Source organism: Panthera onca, chromosome B4 (assembly GCF_046562875.1).
Source record: "Panthera onca isolate mPanOnc1 chromosome B4, mPanOnc1 haplotype 2, whole genome shotgun sequence".
NCBI lineage: Eukaryota > Metazoa > Chordata > Mammalia > Carnivora > Felidae > Panthera > Panthera onca.
The window spans coordinates 90,909,453-90,927,490 of NC_138345.1; the positions used below are offsets into that span (position 1 = coordinate 90,909,453).

The window sequence follows — 18,038 nt, forward strand, 5'->3', positions numbered from 1 at the left end:
GAACAAAGGGCACTTAGTGTGACAACCTGGAAGCATAAAGGACCCATTTGAAAGTCATGGCTTTGATTTTAAATTGGGTCCAATTAACAGGGTTTTTATTCCCCACTCCACCTCCAGCTACATTCTGGTGCACGGGAGGCAGAGCCAAACATTAGAAAATTGTATCTGATCAGGAGGGTAGATTTGCCAAGACAGCTCAACAAAGCCAAAGAGGAGCAAGAGAATGGAGAGCATATGTGAGAGGGATTAGAAAAATTGAGTGTGGATTTTATGGATAAAGAGAGAAGTAAGGACATTAAGAGGGTGGGGCCAGAGAAGAGGTGGCAAGATTTTGGATTTGGTAAACTACGGGGGTGTGAAGGTGGGGCGGGGGGAAGAATTGTTGGGGTCAGAGCACTAGAGGGAATGCACTGGAAGGACAGGAGATGTGGTCTGAGAGTGGATTCATGAAATAGAAATTACAGAAGGGGCACCGTCGATAATGACAAGTTCTAGGGAATGATCATGGGAGTGAGTGGCTGAAATAGGGTGGAGAATAAGATTACTGGAGGAGGATCGGTCAAAGAACTCACAGGACAGGGTATTGGAAAGATCATCATCTACTCTACATAGATTTCAAATCATCAAATAGGATAGGGCTAGTATTGGAGAGAATTGCAGTGAGCAGGAGGTATATAGTCTAAAAATGAGAGGGAAGAATTAAGGTGGGGGAGAGCAGTGGATGACAGCAATGGTGAAGACCAGTGAGCGATATAATCTGATGATATAAAATTCAGAAGTCAAAGGCAGTTTTAAGGAATACAGAGACAGCATGGTCTGGTACTAACTGCCAACATTAAACATACAAGAAATTTCACATAATCCATATACATTTCAAATACTTGGGGCGCCTGGGTGGCTCGGTCGGTTAAGCGTCTGACTTCGGCTCAGGCCATGATCTCAGGGTCTGTGAGTTCGAGCCCCGCGTCGGGCTCTGTGCTGACAGCTCAGAGCCTGGAGCCTGTTTCAGATTCTGTGTCTCCCTCTCTCTCTGACCCTCCCCCATTCATGCTCTGTCTCTCTCTGTCTCAAAAATAAATAAACGTTAAAAAAAAAAATCAAATACTATGGTATTCACATAAAATTCTTGCTTCCCTGTAAATCAGAAGATCTGGAAAAGCAGGCCTTGTTGACTGCTTCACTCAGCAACCGTGATTCCTGGATCCTCTGCGTAATTGAGTTTGGATCTCTCATCGTACTAATTCACCAATCCAATAGCTACCAAATACTTGTATCCTGCCTGTTGCTGTTTATTCAGGTAGTACCTTTGAAAGGTATAGAGTTTCTTAAGCGTGTACAGATAGACAAAATTTCAGCTATTTGAACAAAGGCATATAGAAACCTTTGCCCAACCGGTATTGGCTTCACCAATTTTCAAGTATATTTTGTGGCATACTTTAGCTGAGAACGACTTGGGATTCAGGTAGCGTCAGGGGTAATAAACAATGGTGTATCATCAACTGTTGGTCTCTAGGGGGCGCCATTGCCAAAGAGTACAGATCTGAAAGGTTTCAACAGGGTTGATACCGTTCGGTTGATGGCCATTGTCCACTCCAGTCATTAAGGCTGGGATTTTTCTCAGCACTTTCAAAGCATCTCCTCTTTTTTGTCAGTAGCATTCGTATCATGCTTGCGGTGGGTACAGCATACCGTGACAGAATATTTCAAAACAACAGCCAAGTTTACTTAAACTCCATGTTGAAAGCAAAACAGTCTGTGACACACTTTGAAGTAGGAAAAGTAGCGGAACAATGTTTTATCAAGAAAGCCCAGAGAGAAAAGAATGTAGAAAAACCAAGTAGCAACGTGGAGAATGGGCAGCGTCTGGAAGAAAACGAGCACAATTTTCTTCTGCTTTGTTCTCTCTTTTGCGCTCCTGTTGTTGGCATCTTCTTTGGTCTCTTCCAGCAATCACTTCGTATGTGCACATTTACCTGTTCGACTTCAGTAAAAGTTGGGAGGGAAATGCGCCAAACGTTTCGGATGGTTGTCTTCAGCTCAGTGACTATCTTCTCCTGTCAGTTTTTCTGGATTTCCCAAGAGTTCCTCGGGACACATGTATCGCTTTCTGGCAGGGTAAAACAAAACGCGTCTTTAAAAGAACTATTGACCGGTCTTCTGTCCATCCACGCCAGGAGACAGCCCATGCCAGGGCAGGCAGAGTGGGGTGTAGACTCTCCTCCATTAGTCCTGCCCTCCTGGTCTTCCCCCGGCTCTCGCTCTTTGCCTCTCCAGTCACGTCCCAAACCCGGAGGGACGAAAGGCCTGCTCAGAACGTAAAAGCCAGTGAGGAGGGCCACGCAGACGCAGGGGAGACCCCGCCGCCAGGCCGGGCGTCCCCAGGGGCATCTCTGCCGGGCAGCGCCTTGCGTCATGTGGGGCCCGCCCCCTGGTGGGGCTCGGCAAGTTCTGCAGCCTTGGCCGTCGTGGAAGCAGGATTTCCGCGGTTGTGTAATAGCACCTCGCGGGCGCGGAGAGGCCTGGGCTCCGCATCCCTCCTCGGACTGGCCCCTGGTCTCCGGCGGCCGAGCCATGGCCTGGACGGCGGCGGCGGCGAGCGGCGGGGCCCGCGGTACGCTCTCGGCGCACACGCTCCTGTTCGACCTCCCGCCGGCGCTGCTGGGCGAGCTGTGCGCGGTCCTGGACAGCTGCGACGGCGCGCTGGGCTGGCGCGGCCTCGGTGAGCGCGGCCCGCCGCTGTGGCGGTGCGGGCGGGGCGGGGGGCGGCGGGGACGCGGCGCGCATGCTCAGCCGGGCCCGCCGCCTTCGCGGCCGGGCTGCCCATGGTCCGGCCCGCAGGGGGCCGCGCGGCCTCCGGGGTCTTCCGACGGGGTGGCTGCCCTTTCCTCGCCCCGGGAAGGAGGCAAACACGCCCCGAGGCCCGAAGGAGAGCTCCCCGCTCTCTTTCAAAGACACTTGGGGTGTCTCTGCAAGGTTAAGTGAGCGGAGGCTTGGGAAAAGCGGCAACCCGCGTGAAACCATCTAATATTTATCAACTGTGCCTCCTTTGCTTGGTTCCGAGTATTTTCAATCAGAACGCCTATGTGATGTCCTCTTACTGCAAAATTACCCCAGAATATAATCTTCATATGAAAACATTTTTGTGCCTTTCAGTGTACCCTTTGGTGTTTTCAGCCCACTTCCAAATACCCCCACCTTCCTTAAATTTCAGGTGAAATGCTAAAGTAGAATACGATTTGTAATTAATGTGGCTCCCAGTTTTCCTCATTAAGTATTTCTGGCTTATTTACCCAATTTGTGGCATGAAAGTTTATGCTAGATGCTGGCTTTTTATTTTAATCTAGAAAATTGGCTTTTAAGACTCCCATTTTATGCAGCCATTGGGAAGTTGGGCAACCGACTGCTTTTGGCAAGTGTTGAGTGTCTTCACCAGAATTCGGACAAAAATCCTTTGTTTTGATAAGTACAGGTGTTTTTGTTAGATTTGAGCTTCCATGAGGCCACATTTAATATGATTGAAAATAAACACAGTCATGTCAAAATAACTTAGCCTTGATTCTCTGAAATTGTCTTATTTATTTTAAACAACAGCAGAAGACCTATGAGAAAAAAGTTTTGTGTTGATGAGCAATATGGTCACACATTCTGGAATGTGGCATTGGGCTTTGAGTTAATGTAAATTATATTATAAGCTCTGTCACTTTCAAAGTATGACCCTGATGTAAACATCTCAGAAAAGGGTGCTTGACTCTTTGGCTTCTGGAAAGCATAGAGAGTTCCAGTATGCGTTTGAGGGGTAAGATCCTTTCCACACCAGATCTTTTTGAAATGGATAATGACATGGGCAGTTTTAGCACCCATTGGTGTCCTGGAATTACTACGTTTGTGAAAGAAACTTTTTTAGTCCAACCCACAGGTAATGAATAGGGGAAGGCAGCTATCATAAATGAGTAAGGCAGGTTGAAGACTGGAAATGAAAAACATATGTCCCATCTGAAAGGGGCAGTTAGTCCTCAGTCCCAGGTCACTGCCACTTTTCAGGAAGTCCAGCCCAGAATTGCTGGACTCTCTCTCTCTCTCAGCACTGAAATACAGATATTCGTGCTTTACCTGGGCTGTCTCATATAACACTTCCAATTGCCCTTGGGAGGTAGGTGCGATTATCATCACAGTTTCAATAGGGGAGGAAATCATGGTACATATACATTAAGTTACTTGCCCAAATTGACACTGCTAAGGAGCAGCAGAGCCAGGATTCGAACCATGGCAGTTGGGATCCACTGCCTGTGCCCTTAACCTACAGCCACTCTACACTTCCCGACCCTGACTTCCTCAGGGTCGCAAGTCCTGACTTCTGTGCTCTTCTCCGCTGTATCTCACAGCCTCTCTAAAGTGTAGTCATTTCAGCCATGAAAGAACAATTCAGTGAGCCATTTCACACATGCAGCCCCATTTTCTAGTTGTGGAAATCAGACCACCCAAATGAGAACAAGCTCGGGCTGTTTATTCAAAGCAAGGGAGTCAGCCACCATCACTCGCATCTGACAGAGACCCAAAGGCAAGCTGAGGAGTGGAAAAGCTTTATGTTGGAAAAAAGGGGAAGGCTTCAGGTCTGTCCTTATTGGAGGCAGTTGACATGGAGAAGCTATGGACAAGCTAACTAGCAGGAGAGCATTCTATGTGATTGTTTAGGGAGCATATTTGACTTTTTCCAGATGGCCCTAAACTGGAAGCAGGGGCAAAAATTAGGAAAGCCGTCCCTTGTTGATCAAGTCCTGACTATTTGGGGCTGATTGCTATAGCGATTATTGTTTGGCTTCCTGGACTAGTTGCTACAGATGCTAATATAACTTCCCAGACTAGTCACCCTAGGTAGTAGATTGGCATCCTGGGCTGCTTGATGCATCTTGTGGGTCACAGTTCTATTTTTATATATAGTCTGGCCATTGTCCCTTTGTATATTCTTTCATAGGAGAAGAATCTAAAATGTCTAGCCCTTGATTCCCTAGCTATAATTTATTATGCACATAGCTGGACCACATAGCTCTGAAAGGAGATCTAGAACAGACCAGCTGCCTCATGCATTATTGGCTCAGCAAGAAAGGAAGCCTGGCTCAGTTCAGGGTGGTTGAGGGCAACTGCCCATGTTAAGTATGCCGTTTCCCTATTGGCACAGTGAAAGGAGAAAGAGGGGAAGAGGTGCAGGGAGGGAAAACTTGACCTTAGAGGGTAGAGGGAGGAGAGTGTTAGGGGACTGAATCAAGGAGACAGCCCTATTTATGCTCAGGACAGTGGAGAGCCTAAAGATACAGAGTGTCTAGATTCCATATGGAGAACAACCGTAATAGGTAAGACTGTCTCAAGCCGATTGTGTTTTTTCTTGATGATGGTGAACATCAGACTATATTTGCAAAGGCAGCTCCACCACAGATAGATCATATGGCAGCCTAGTCATTCACAAGCCGGAATCATCTGTGCAACCTTTTAAAGACAGATGGCTCAGAGCTGTCAATTCAGTAGGTCTGCTTTGAGGATCCTGCATCTTTCTGGTTTTTGCTGAGCCCTACAGGTGAGTCTGAAGCACAGCCTGGTTTGGGAGCCTTTGCTTAGGCCAAATTCTCTTCTTTAGTGGCATCTTAATAGATATTTTGGGGGCGCCTGGCTGGCTCTGTCAGTTGAGTGTCCATCCCTTGATTTCGGCTCAGGTCATGATCTCACGGTCATGAGCTCGATGCCTGCGTCCGGCTCTGTGCTGAGCACGGGGCCTGCTTGGGATTCTCTCCCTCTCTCCCTCTCTCCCTCTCTCTCTCTCTTCCCCTCCTCTCTCTCCCCCTCCCTTGCTTATGCAGGCACATGCACTCTCTCAAAATGAATAAATATTTAAAAAATATATACACATAACAGTTATTTTACCACACTCTTTCACTTCTCCACTTAATTTTCTTTTTTTTTCTCTTTTTTTGTTTATTTACTTTTGAGAGAGAGACAGAGCACGAGCAGGGGAGGGGCAGAGAGAGAGGGAGACACAGAATCTGAAGCAGGCTGTCTGCTTCTCAGAATCTTTGAGCTGTCAGCACAGAGCCCAACACAGGGCTTGGACTCACGAACGTGATATTTTGACCCGAGCCGAAGTTGGACGCTTAACCAACTGAGCCACCCAGGTGCTCCTCCACTTAATTTTCTTTATCTTTATTTTATTTTTTTTTATTTTATTATTATTTTTTTAATGTTTATTTTTGAGACAGAGACAGCGCATGAGTGGGGGAGGGGCAGAGAGAGAGGGAGACACAGAATCTGAAGCAGGCTCCAGGCTCTGAGCTGTCAGCACAGAGCCCGACGCGGGGCTCGAACTCACAAACCACGAGATCATGACCTGAGTCAAAGTCAGACGCTCAACTGACTGAGCCACCCAGGTGCCCCTTAATTTTCTTTATCTTTAAACGTATTCTACATATTATTCTTCAAGTCACTTTTATCATGTATTATTATTAAGAATAGTGTAATCACTAGGTTAACATTCTCTGGTTGGTGATGATTTTATGGCTTCGCAATGAAAGTAGGAGCCCAAATTGAAAATGTTATTTATTTTATACTATCTTACAGACATGGGAACATGTGTACTTGGTGGCAAGTCATTTCATTATTTTACGGTAGAGGGTTATTGAGTGTTATTCGAATTAAATTGAAACCTTTCAATGCTTATGATACATTGAGAAGGAGACCCTTTTACAGATAGTCTATAATGGTTGTATTTAGATTTCCTCTTCTTAAAAAAAAGAAATTATCAGAGCAATTATTATTCATCATTTTAATTTAATTCATCATTAAATTTAAAATTACATTAAATATGTATTTGAATATTAAAGACTTAAAATAATAGGAATAATAACGATAGTAGCTGCCATCTACTGTTTACTCTTTGCCAGATACTCTGTGCTAAGCACTTTATGGAGTGTGTCCTTTATCACAAAAATCCTGTGAGGTAGGCACTTTTCCTATTCCCATTTATAGGTAGGGAAACTGACTCTCGGAGAATATAAGCAAATTACCTCAAGTCATGGTCTTGTAAAGCACAGACTAGGTTTCTAATCAGATGGTCAGACTCCAGAGCCTATGTTCTTTTTAAAAAAATGTTTAGGGGTGCCTGGGGGGCTCAGTCGGTTAAGTGTCCGACTCTTGATTTTGGCTCATGTTATGATCTCCCAGTTCATTCGTGGGATCGAGCCCTGTGACAGAATCTACACTGACAGCACAGAGCCTGCTTGGGATTCTCTCCCTCTCCCTCTGCCTCTCCCCTGCTTGTGCACACATGCACACACACACTCACCCTCTCTCTGTGTCTCAAAATAGATTTAAAAAATTTTACAAATGTTTAAGTAGACTTTATTGTTTAGAACAGTTTTAAATTTACAGACAAGTTAAGAAGAATTCTCATATATTTAATGTCTTTCTCACATACTCTGCACTCAATTTCCCCATTATTAACATCTTACACTAATCTGGTGTTGTAGACTCTAAGCCTAAAGTTCTCTTTTGTCTAGCAAAAGAGCAGACGCAGGATTAAAACGAGAGATGGCTAATGTGGGGGGGGGGGGGGAGATAAGAACCTCGAATAAGGGTCCTTGCCTAGTATTTATTCAGATCAGAAGGCTTGCAAATGTGATGGGTGTGTACAAAGAGACAAAGAAACTCGGAACATTAACTTGTGGATGTGAGGGGGAAAAGGGAATTTTGAAGATATACAGTGTTTGGGGTTTGGGTCAATATAAAACAAAATCCAGGCACCGGGCAGATGGGTAGATGGTTGTTAACGGCAGACAGGAGGCACCGTGTCTATTTATCTTTGCCAGCCTAGGGGATGAGACAGACAGGGGGAATAACCTCAGGGTTAACAAGACACCTTTTCTTTTGTTAACCATCTCCACTCCGGCTGCTTTGCCTGCAGTGCAGAGGTCCAGAGTCCAATTCACCAATTTACCTAACCTGTCCCTATTCTCCTATGAAAGCAGCTTTCTGCTGTAGTACTAAACTTGGGGTGTTTTCACCCTGAATATCTAATCTTGTTATTCCTATGTATTGGGCACCTTTGTGCAGATTCTATTTCAGGCCTTTGCCTCTCTGTATGTATATCTAGGGGTTCAGCACCCCTTCCCTATTTTGGGGTGCCTTTGCACCTCCCTATTCTTGGCACCTTTGTGCCTCCCTATTCTTGCCACCTTTGTGCCTCCCTATCCTTAAAGTGCCAATCTGTTTACCCAAACTCGGGTGTGAGCATTTTATGACTTTGTGTTTCTTTATGCCCTGTTAACCCATTGGTGTAGGCCCTGGGGGATTCCTAAGCTTATCCCCCACAGTCTGGTAGATTTGTTACAATATCGATATGTTATTGTTAAAGTCCATATCTTATTGGGATTTCTTTCATTTTTACCTAACGCCCCTTCTCTCTTCCAGGATCCCATCCAGAGGTTAGTTAGCCATCTTGTATCCTTAGGCTCCTCTTTACCATGATTGTTTCTGACTTTTCTAGTGTTTGATGACCTTGACAGTTTTGAGGAGCACTGGTCTACAGTTTTGTAAAATGTCCCTTGACTAAGATTTGACTGATGTGTTACTCATGACTAGACTGAAGTTATGGATTTTTGAGAGGCAGAGGTAAAGTGCTATTTTCATTACATCATATCAAGGGTGCCCACTGTTTACATGACTTAGCGCTGTTGCTGTTAACCATAGCTGAGGTAGTGTCTGTCTGTTTTCTACACTGATACTTCTCCCTCTTGGCATACTCTTTGGAAGAAAGTCACCATGTGCAGCCCACACTTAAGGAAGAGAGAGTTATGCTTCCCCTCCCTGAAAGTGGAATAGAGCCTGTGTTCTCTTGACCACCATGTAATTTCTCTGATCTTGCAGTGTTCTCTCTAGATCTCACTTCTACTCTGAGTTACCACCCCATTTCTCTGTTCCCTTTAAGACAAAATTCTGTGTATTATATTCCAGGCCCTCCATTTTCCCTTGAACTTGCTCCAATCAGGGTTTCATGCCCCACTGCTCCATTAAAATTCCTCTCATCCAAGGTCACAGCAGCTAAACTCAATGGTCAGTTCTCAGTCTCTTTTTATTTGACATAGTTGATCACTCCTTCCTCCATGAAGCACTTTCTTTACTTCTAGAATTCACACTCTCTTCATTTTCTTGTCTTCTTACAGGTTCCTCTTTATCTCTCTGACCTCCTCGAATGCCCCTGGGATTAGTCCATGGCCCTCTTTTCTGTTTATCTACTTTACCCACTATCTTGTCAATTGCATCTGTATGGTAATAATGCCACATTTCTAGCCTAGGTCTCCCTCTTAACATCAGTAACATCTCTCTGTTTGCCTACTTGACAGATATTTCCAACTTAACAGCCCAGAAATGCTTCCCTCCCCCAAAGTTTTTCCCCATCTTGGCTAATGGCAACCCCATCCTTCATTTGTTCAAGCCGAAAATATTAGTCTTCTGTGACTTCTAGCTTTCTCTCACAAGCCACATCCTGTCTCTCAGTGTATACTGGTAACTCTGCCTTCAGGATCTATCTGATAATCTGATCACTTCTTACCACAGCCTCCACAGCCCTCCTGGTCCAAACCACCGTGAGATCCCACTGGCTAATTTCAGCGGCCTCCTAACTGGGCTCCCTGCTGCTACCAGCCTGGCCCTCCTCGAGTCTCTTTTCAGCACAGCCACCGACCGGTGAACTAAAGTATATATGCAGGGGATATTATATCATTGTCCTGTTCAGAACCCTTCAGTAGCTTCCCACCTCCCGGTAAACACCAAAGTCCTACATGCCTTTTCTCACTTCCTTCTTGTTTGCTCCACTCCAGCTCCATTGGCCTCCTCGGACAAGCAAGGAACATTTTCCTGCAGGTAGCCTTGAGGCTCATTTCCTTACCTCCTTTGTGTTTTTGATGAACTATTATCTCTCCTGATCACTCTTTTAAAATCAACCCCCCCCCCCCACCCCCCCCACCCAGGGCGCCTGGGTGGCCTAGTCAGTTGAGCTTCTGACTCTTGGTTTAGGCTCAGGTCGAGATCTCACAGTCTGTGAGTTGGAGCTCTGCAAGTTCAAGCCTCATTGTTGGGCTCTGCACTGCCCAACAGTGCTTGGGATTCTCTCTGCCTCTCTCTCTGCCCCTTTCCTGCTCACACTGTCTCTGTCTCTCAAAATAAAATAAAATAAAATAGACACTCTCCTCCTCCTTATGCCCCTTTCCTGCTTCCTTTTTCTCTCCATCATTTATCATCTTTCAAATATTTTGTAAATTTTTATTTGTTTTTTTGCCAATCTAGAAGTAAGCTTCAAGGGGACAGTATGAGAAGTAAGTGAGAGGAGTCATTTTTAGAAATACCAAATAAAGCTGTGCTGCCTAACGATAAGTTTGCAACCTATTGGGAATATGTATGAGCCCCTTCACCCCATAGTGGAGTCCCAAACCCTTAGACACTTCGCTTCCTGGTTCTTCCCCTCTCTCTTTCCTGTGCTTATTTTTGCGGGCTTTGCAATGAACATGCGCCAAAGAACAGAGGGAAAAGGGACTGAAGGTCTCTGTGTCACCTCAGGGAATGTACATTTGTGCCAATCAGACTACTTTTTGCCTTACATGGGGACAGGCAACATCCAGGTAAGCTGTCACTGCTATAGTACTCAGCCAATGAGGAACCAGGGGAGGGGCTTACATACTAGGAGATAAGTTGTCTGCTGTGACTTCCCCCAGTTTGCCTGTCCATTAGACACCCCGCTCTTGCAAGAACGTTGATTAAAGCTTCGCTTCACTGTGCTCTGAGTCTCAACATCCCTCCTTTGATTGGGTCAGTGGGCTTATTTCTCACAGGCAGGGAATTTTTTGTTTGCCTTATGTCCTGCTTACTCCTTTAGCATCTGAAAGTGTATGTAGTACAGTGTAGGCATTCAATAAATATCTGTGATTGAATGAATAATGAACAGATGTCTGTTAAATATCCAAAACCTTCTTGGGCAAAATATCAAACAAAGCGTTGTACCTGATACAAGTCATGGTCCCTGCTTTTAGGGATTTTCCAATTTAAGGTAGGCAACAGGCCTATGCACATTTTTTTTTTTACACATTTATTTATTTTTGAGAGACAGAGAGAAGCAGACTGCAAGTCGGGGAGGGGCAGAGAGAGAAGGAGACACACAATCCGAAGCAGGCTCCAGGCTCTGAGCTGTCAGCACAGAGCCCGACACGGGACTCGAACCCACAAACCATGAGATCATGACCTGAGCAGAAGTCGGACGCTTCACCGACTGAGCCACCCAGGTGCCCTGGCCTATACACATTTTATAAAGAAGTTTAACAAAGGAAGAAAACATGGGGAGATAGTATTGATCATAACCTGGGTAAGGAATTACACAGCTCTGCTTCAGACTGAAATGCTGGTGTTCAGGGTGAACTGTTGTAAAATTTTCTCCCAGAGATAGTTAATGTTAGGTCCTTAACTGAGTCTGGGATTGAGGAGGGAGTAGGGCAGAAGGATACGTGAAAAATCATGCATAGCCCTTCCATGGAATATGAGTCCTGCTCAGGTATGGGTAAAAAGTAAACATAAGCTTAAGTATGGATAAGAATTACTTCTTGTAAAATTTATTACCTAGTGGGTTTTTTTTTTTTAATTTTATTTAAATCAAGTTAGTTAGCATATAGTGTAATAATGATTTCAGGAGTAGAATTTAGTGATTCATCACTTATATATAACACCCAGTGCTCATCCCAACAAGTGTCCTCCTTAATGCCCATCCCTGTTTAGCCCATCCCCCCCACCACCACCTCCCCTCCAGCAACCCTCCGTTTGTTCTCTGTGTTTAAGAGTCTCTTATGGTTTGCCTCCCTCTCTCTTTTTATCTTATTTTTCCTTCCCTTCCCCTATGTTTATCTAGTGGGTGTTAATGCTATAGTCTGGTAAGAGGAGTTGAGCTAACTGACACATTTGACTTGTATTATTTCTTTTGGAATTAAAAATATCTTCAATCTTAAATGTTATTTTAAAAGAATGCCTAATTGCATTGTGTGCTTTGTAGGAAGAGAGACTTCTTTTCCTTTTCCCATTATATTGTCTCAAAACAAGCTTTGCAAGAGTGCAGTCTTAAGTTACTAGGGGTTTTGACTTGTGGTTATATGCAAATACAAAGATTCCAAACAAGGGTGTGTTGCATTAGTCTAAAAAACCCCTTCAGAGACATATTTGCATGTGGAGAGTGCTTTCTGCAGTTGAATTCCCCAGTGGTTAGCATTACCTAGATAGTGTTGCTCTCTCAAACAGAGCCCAAAAGGGCCTTTTGAGCGTCAAATGAGTATTAAGCAATCAGTATCTTCAGATAAACTAATCTGAACTGTTCAGGTGGACTTTTTGGCTTCTATTATGCCAAGATGCCTTTCAAAGAAAAGATTTGCCTTCCAAAAAAAAATTTTTTTAAACAATACTTAACTATAGCATATTTTTCTTAAAAAAATTTTTTTTAATGTTTATTTATTTTTGAGAGACAGAGAGACAGAGAGAACAGGGGAGGGACAGAGAGAGAGAGGGAGACACAGAATCTGAAACAGATTCCAAGCTCTGAGCTGTCAGTACAGAGCCCGATGCAGGCCTGGAACTCGGGAACGAGGAGATCATGACTTGAGCCGAAGTTGGACGCTCAACGGACTGAGCCTCCCAGAAGCCCCAACAGCGTATTTTTCTTAATTTATCTTTTCATTTAGAATGCTCTTAAGTTTAACAACACAATTAGTCATTGAGAACTTTACTCTTTATTTGTTTAGTGCCATGAATAAACAAAGATCTATGTTCTGGAAGAAAACAGGAAAGGATTAGAGAAAACTATGAATATGGAAGGATCTGACTAATAAACATGTCAAGAGTTTGCCTTCCTGTATCATCACATTGAAGCTCTTGTCTAGAATTTGACCTGAATGAATTATACACTTTATGGATGCTGATAATGCTCGTTAGTGGTGTTTCTGTGCAGAATGCATCATCATTGAAGAAAAGCTATTAAGGTTTGTACTATGAATCACCAGTTAGAGAAAGAGAAAATGTATTTCGTTTCTTATCCTGGAAGCAACCCATGCATGCGGTATCCATTTCAACTGAGCCTGGGTCAGTTTTACTCCATGAACTGTTGCTACTAGAAAAATGCCTCTGCTTTCCATAGACCTGGTGCAAACTGTGAACCCTTTGATCCTGGTCAGTGTTAGGGAAGTAAAACCTCAGCTCTTTTGGTATCTGTTGTGTCTCAAGTCACAAGGTGGGAGAGCACAGAATCATGGCCTGTTGCACTCTTAAAAGGGAAATTCAGAAACTGAACAGAGAAAAAGAAAACTGGGGACTAGAATGATGTGGGAAATCCGATATTCCCTGGGACTTGAAAAGTTAACTCTAGATCTCCTTTGGGGTTATAAACTATTCCTTTTTTAATGTTAAGTTTGTTTGTTTGTTTGTGTATTTATTTAGAGAGCATGAGCAGGGGAGAGGGCAGGGAGAGAGAGAGGGAGAGAGAGAATCCCAAGCAGGCTCTGCACTGTCAGCAAAGAGCCTGATGCGACGCAGGGCTTGAACTCACAAACTGTGAGATCATGACCTAAGCTGAAACCGAGAGTTGGATGCCACCCAGGTGCCCCTAAACTATTCCTTTTCTACTGTGAGAATTGTGAGCCCTAAAATGTTTTTACCTTTTTATGTGCAAATATGGTATATGAGACTCCTGGTACTCCTGCGGCCAGATGGATCCTCCCAAAACTAAAGCTTCCATCTTTGCACCGCCTTCTCAGAAATCTTTGGCCTTGTTTACTTTCAGAATAGAGTTTAAGTTTGTGTGCTAACACCCAGGGCCTCTGTCACTCAGCAAATACGTATTGAACATCTACTATGTGCCAAGTGCGTACCTACAAAGGTAACAGGGAGACCCCATGGGGCTTGTTCACCTTTTCTTTAACGTGAACCCTCTGCTCTAAGCATACTGGCCTCTTCTTTGCCCTCTCAGGCCCTTTCCTTCATTTCTGGAACAATTCCCCATCTGACAGGCTCTTCTGTTTTGTCCCAATTCAACCCTGTTGTAAAGTGAGCTGATGTCGTAACCGGACAAACATGAGTTGGTGCCTTGGTGAGTCAGAAACTGCACCAGGTTGCGTTTTCCCACAAAGAAAACTTTTGTATGCAGCAAATAAGATCATGGGGACTGGCTTCCAAAGCCATGACTGCCTGAGAGAGGGTGAATGGGTTCCTTTTGTTCAGTGTTAGGATGAATGTTTAGATTGGGAAGCCTTGTCTTCCTGTGTAGAGGTGAGCATAACATCACACATGCACCTTAAGGAAACATGACAATATGACATCGTGTGTTATGTAAATGACACTGAAGCTCCTCCTTGGGTGGAGATTTTAGTATTATAATGAGATAAAGATAATCATAAGTTATTCCACAGCTCACTCCATGGTCCAGCCGCACAAGCTCCAGGCTGGTTTAGCATAAATGATCTGGGTGGTCTGGGCCAGCAGGAGGTCTTGTCAAGGCAGTCGCCATCACCTGGGGTTGTTGGGGGGAGGGGGTGGTTTGGGGTTTCATTTGTCTGAGTTAAGGGAAAAGCCAGAAGGTAGAGCTTAGGGAAAAGTGTAAGACAAAAGTTAATGAGTGTAGCAGGTGGATAGTAAAGGCCAGGTCCTGGGGTCTAGCTGGTGCCAACATCACACCCTCATACTCCTCCCTGACTGGTAGCCCACAAGGCTGTCATCTCCCTTCATGTCTCATCCCAAAATCAGGTCATGTCTTATCCAGAGTTTTAAAGTAGAGAGGGAACTGTTTGCTTTTTTTTTAATTAATTAATTTTTTTAAGTAATCTCTACACCAGCGTGGGGCTTGACCTCATGACCCCAAGACCAAGAGTCACATGCTCTTCCAACTGAGCCAACCAGGCACCCTGAGACGGAGCTGTTTTATTTTATTTTTTTATAAAAGCTTGCCGTATGTTGTATAAGTATTATTAATTTATATGGTACATTATGCCTGATACTCTATAAATGTCAGCCAAGTAATCTACTAATAGAAAAAGTAGAAACCTAAACTTTCACTTTGCTGAGATTTGATATTTAGTGTTCCCCTGTTGGAATGTTAATCTGGAGACTGGGAAGTGTTCTAAAGACTGGAAGACGTATTTTAAGGTCAGTGCTCCTATAATCGGCAGACCAGAGAGGGGCAACCAAATTTAGTGTCTGTTTTGGGAGGGACTTCAAATGGACTCCAGAGGATGTTTACTGATGAGAAGTTTGAAATTGCTCAGTGACTTGCCTAGAGTTGCACCATAGGCGAATGGCAGAGCCACGAATAAACACACATTTTCATGCGTATACCCAGGGGGCCACAAGGGTCCTCTGTCTTGATGGAGACTTCCCTTTTGAAGACAATGTAGTCTACTTTTGGGGTTCACAGTTCATTCCTTTATTTTGTTTCCCAACTGAAATTCCCATGATTTTTTTTTCTCCCCAGTATAGTATATTAATTCCAATAATTCCTTGAGTATTGGCCTCTCTTTAGAAGTATGCATAATTTTAAACTTGGCTCAGGCTCCAGAAACCATTCCTCTAGGAAGCTTTCCATGATGCCCTTATCTTTTTGAGAGGGATAGAGAGGGATAGAGTCCCAAGCCGACTCTGTGCTGTTAGTGCAGAGCCCGATGCAGGGCTCCATCTCATGAAACGTGAGATCATGACCTGGGCGGCGAAATCAAGAGTGGGTCGCTCAACCGACTGAGCCACCCAGGTGCCCCCCCGCCTATTTTTAAAGATTTTATTTTTAAGTAATCTCTACACCCAACATGGGGCTTGAACCCACAACCCCAAGATCAAGAGTTGCACACTCCCCCGACTGGGCCAGCCAGGCACCTCCATGAGACCCCCATTTTTAGTTAGGGACCCCTCTTCTTGCTGCACATACACTTGACGTATGCTATTATTATACTACTAGCACAGTCAACAAATGTTTGAACTTGTTAAAAAGTGAAATTCAACCAAGTAAATCTGAAGATTTTAATTGGCTTTATTTAATAATTCACGAATCAGTCAGTATTCCGCTTAGCAAGTAGAAGGGAGTTCCGGGGAGTTGTACAAAATGGAAGGTTATTTTCCAGGAAAGACGGTGGGCAAGAAAATTATTAGCAAAAGAAAAGTATTGTTCTGCTTAGGTCATGACCTCACGGTTCATAGGTTTCAGCCCCAGTTCAGCAGAGAAACTGCTTGGGATTTTCTCTCCTTCACTCTCTGCCCCTCCCCCTCTCCCTCCCCTCAAAATAAATAAACAAAAACTTAAAGGGAAAAAAAAAAAAAAAAAAAGGATTGTTCCTGGCAAGATTCTTTCCCTTAGGGAGAAGAGCAGGGGGTCTTATCATGCAGATTACCTCATCTTCCTCTGGGGATACAGAGGGCCCATGTAACAGATTACTTCAAAGGAACTGATCAGAAAATTCCTGACTAACTGGGTAAGATTTATATTTCTGATGCAGGTTGAAACTACAGTAGTGGATTAGGTATTTAGCCCCGTTTGGTGACTTGGCCTAAGTGACGCCATTTTGGGCCTGTTGACAAATTGTACCGATTTGCACTATTTCCCCTAAGAGCTTTTAGAAATAGTTAAAGTGTTTATGAAAAGTGTGCCTCAACCAAATAGGTAGATCACATCATCAAAAGAAATACATTAAAAATTAAGTTACTGGGGTGCCAGCTGGCTTAGTCGGTTGAGCATCTGACTTCAGCTCAGGTCATGATCTTTCGGTCTGTGGGTTCGAGCCCCGCGTCGGGCTCTGTGCTGACAGCTCAGAGCCTGGAGCCTGCTTCAGATTCTGTCTCCCTCTCTCTCTCTCTCTCTCTGCTCCTCTCCCGCTCTCTCAAAAATAAACATTAAAGCAAACTTAATTTAAAAAAAATAGAGAGTTACTACGTCTTGATAAATATTTTTGCTTTGAAGGTCCCCTTCTATTTTGTAGTGTGAAGCTATCTAAAACATATATTGACAGTTGGATAGTCCTTGCCTCTTCATGAGACATCATCTCTTCCAAGAAATAGATAATAAAGATATTCTTGCCAGAACTTAAAATATGGAGGAAAGGCAAAAACAGTCCAACTTAATGATGTCAGATATGTTATTGTAGCTGTTTTTTCCTTTACAGCCTAAGCCTACATTCCACTTGAATGTCTCAACTTCATCATCCTTTACTGGAAATGCCACTTCCTTTCACTCTTTTCTGATACAAGATGTGACTGAAAGATGAAACTTTGTGGGTATTGACCAGGATAGACTAAGTTATATGCAGTAACAAGCACTGCCCAAATCACTGCCAGTGGTTAACATAACCGAAGTTTGCTTTCTGCTTGTGGGAACAGCACTGAGAGTCCAGAACAGCTGACCTCATGAGGTGGCCCTGCATTCCAGGTGGCTTTGATCTTGAAGCACCCCAGTATCAACATGTGCTTATACCTGGTGGCGAGCATGGGTGCCTGGTGAATTTCCCCCTGGCTCTTCAGTGTTCCTGGCTGAAAGGGACACATAGGCATAACTAACCCAGGGCAGGAAGATGTAATCCTCTCTGAAGGGGCAGAAGATTTGGAAATATTGGTGAGCACTGGTAATATCTACCGAGTCCACTTTTGGTCCACAGGAAGAGGGGGGCAGTTATGGTTGCATATTGTGATCTTTGTCAACTTGCAGGATGTACTTATACTCTCAGCAAAAACAGAAAGTTGAAGGAAACTGAATAGTCTAGCAAACCCTTGAAGGACTGAAAATGTGGGGAGAAGGGATGCCATATTAAATCAAAAGATGTTTGTCTTTCTGATGTCTTGATTCAAATACCGCAGCTATTGGGGTGCCTGGGTGGCTCAGTGGGTTAAGTGTCTGACTTCTGCTCAGGTCCTGATCACACGGTTCGTGAGTTCGAGCCCCACATCAGCCTCTGTGCTGACAGCTTGGAACCTGGAGCCTGCTTTGGATTCTGTGTCTCCCT

General features: G+C 44.2%; 1 protein-coding gene across 1 annotated transcript in view; it reads left to right on the forward strand.

Moving 5' to 3' along the window:
* Positions 1–2,476: 2,476 nt before the first annotated feature.
* IRAK3 (interleukin 1 receptor associated kinase 3) overlaps positions 2,477–18,038 on the forward strand; it is a 51,901-nt gene continuing 36,339 nt past the window's right edge. Inside the window, exon 1 of the mRNA XM_078449715.1 lies at positions 2,477–2,719. Within this exon, the coding sequence (XP_078305841.1) occupies positions 2,572–2,719 (148 nt within the window). The 5' untranslated portion in view covers positions 2,477–2,571. The remainder of the gene's footprint in view (positions 2,720–18,038) is intronic.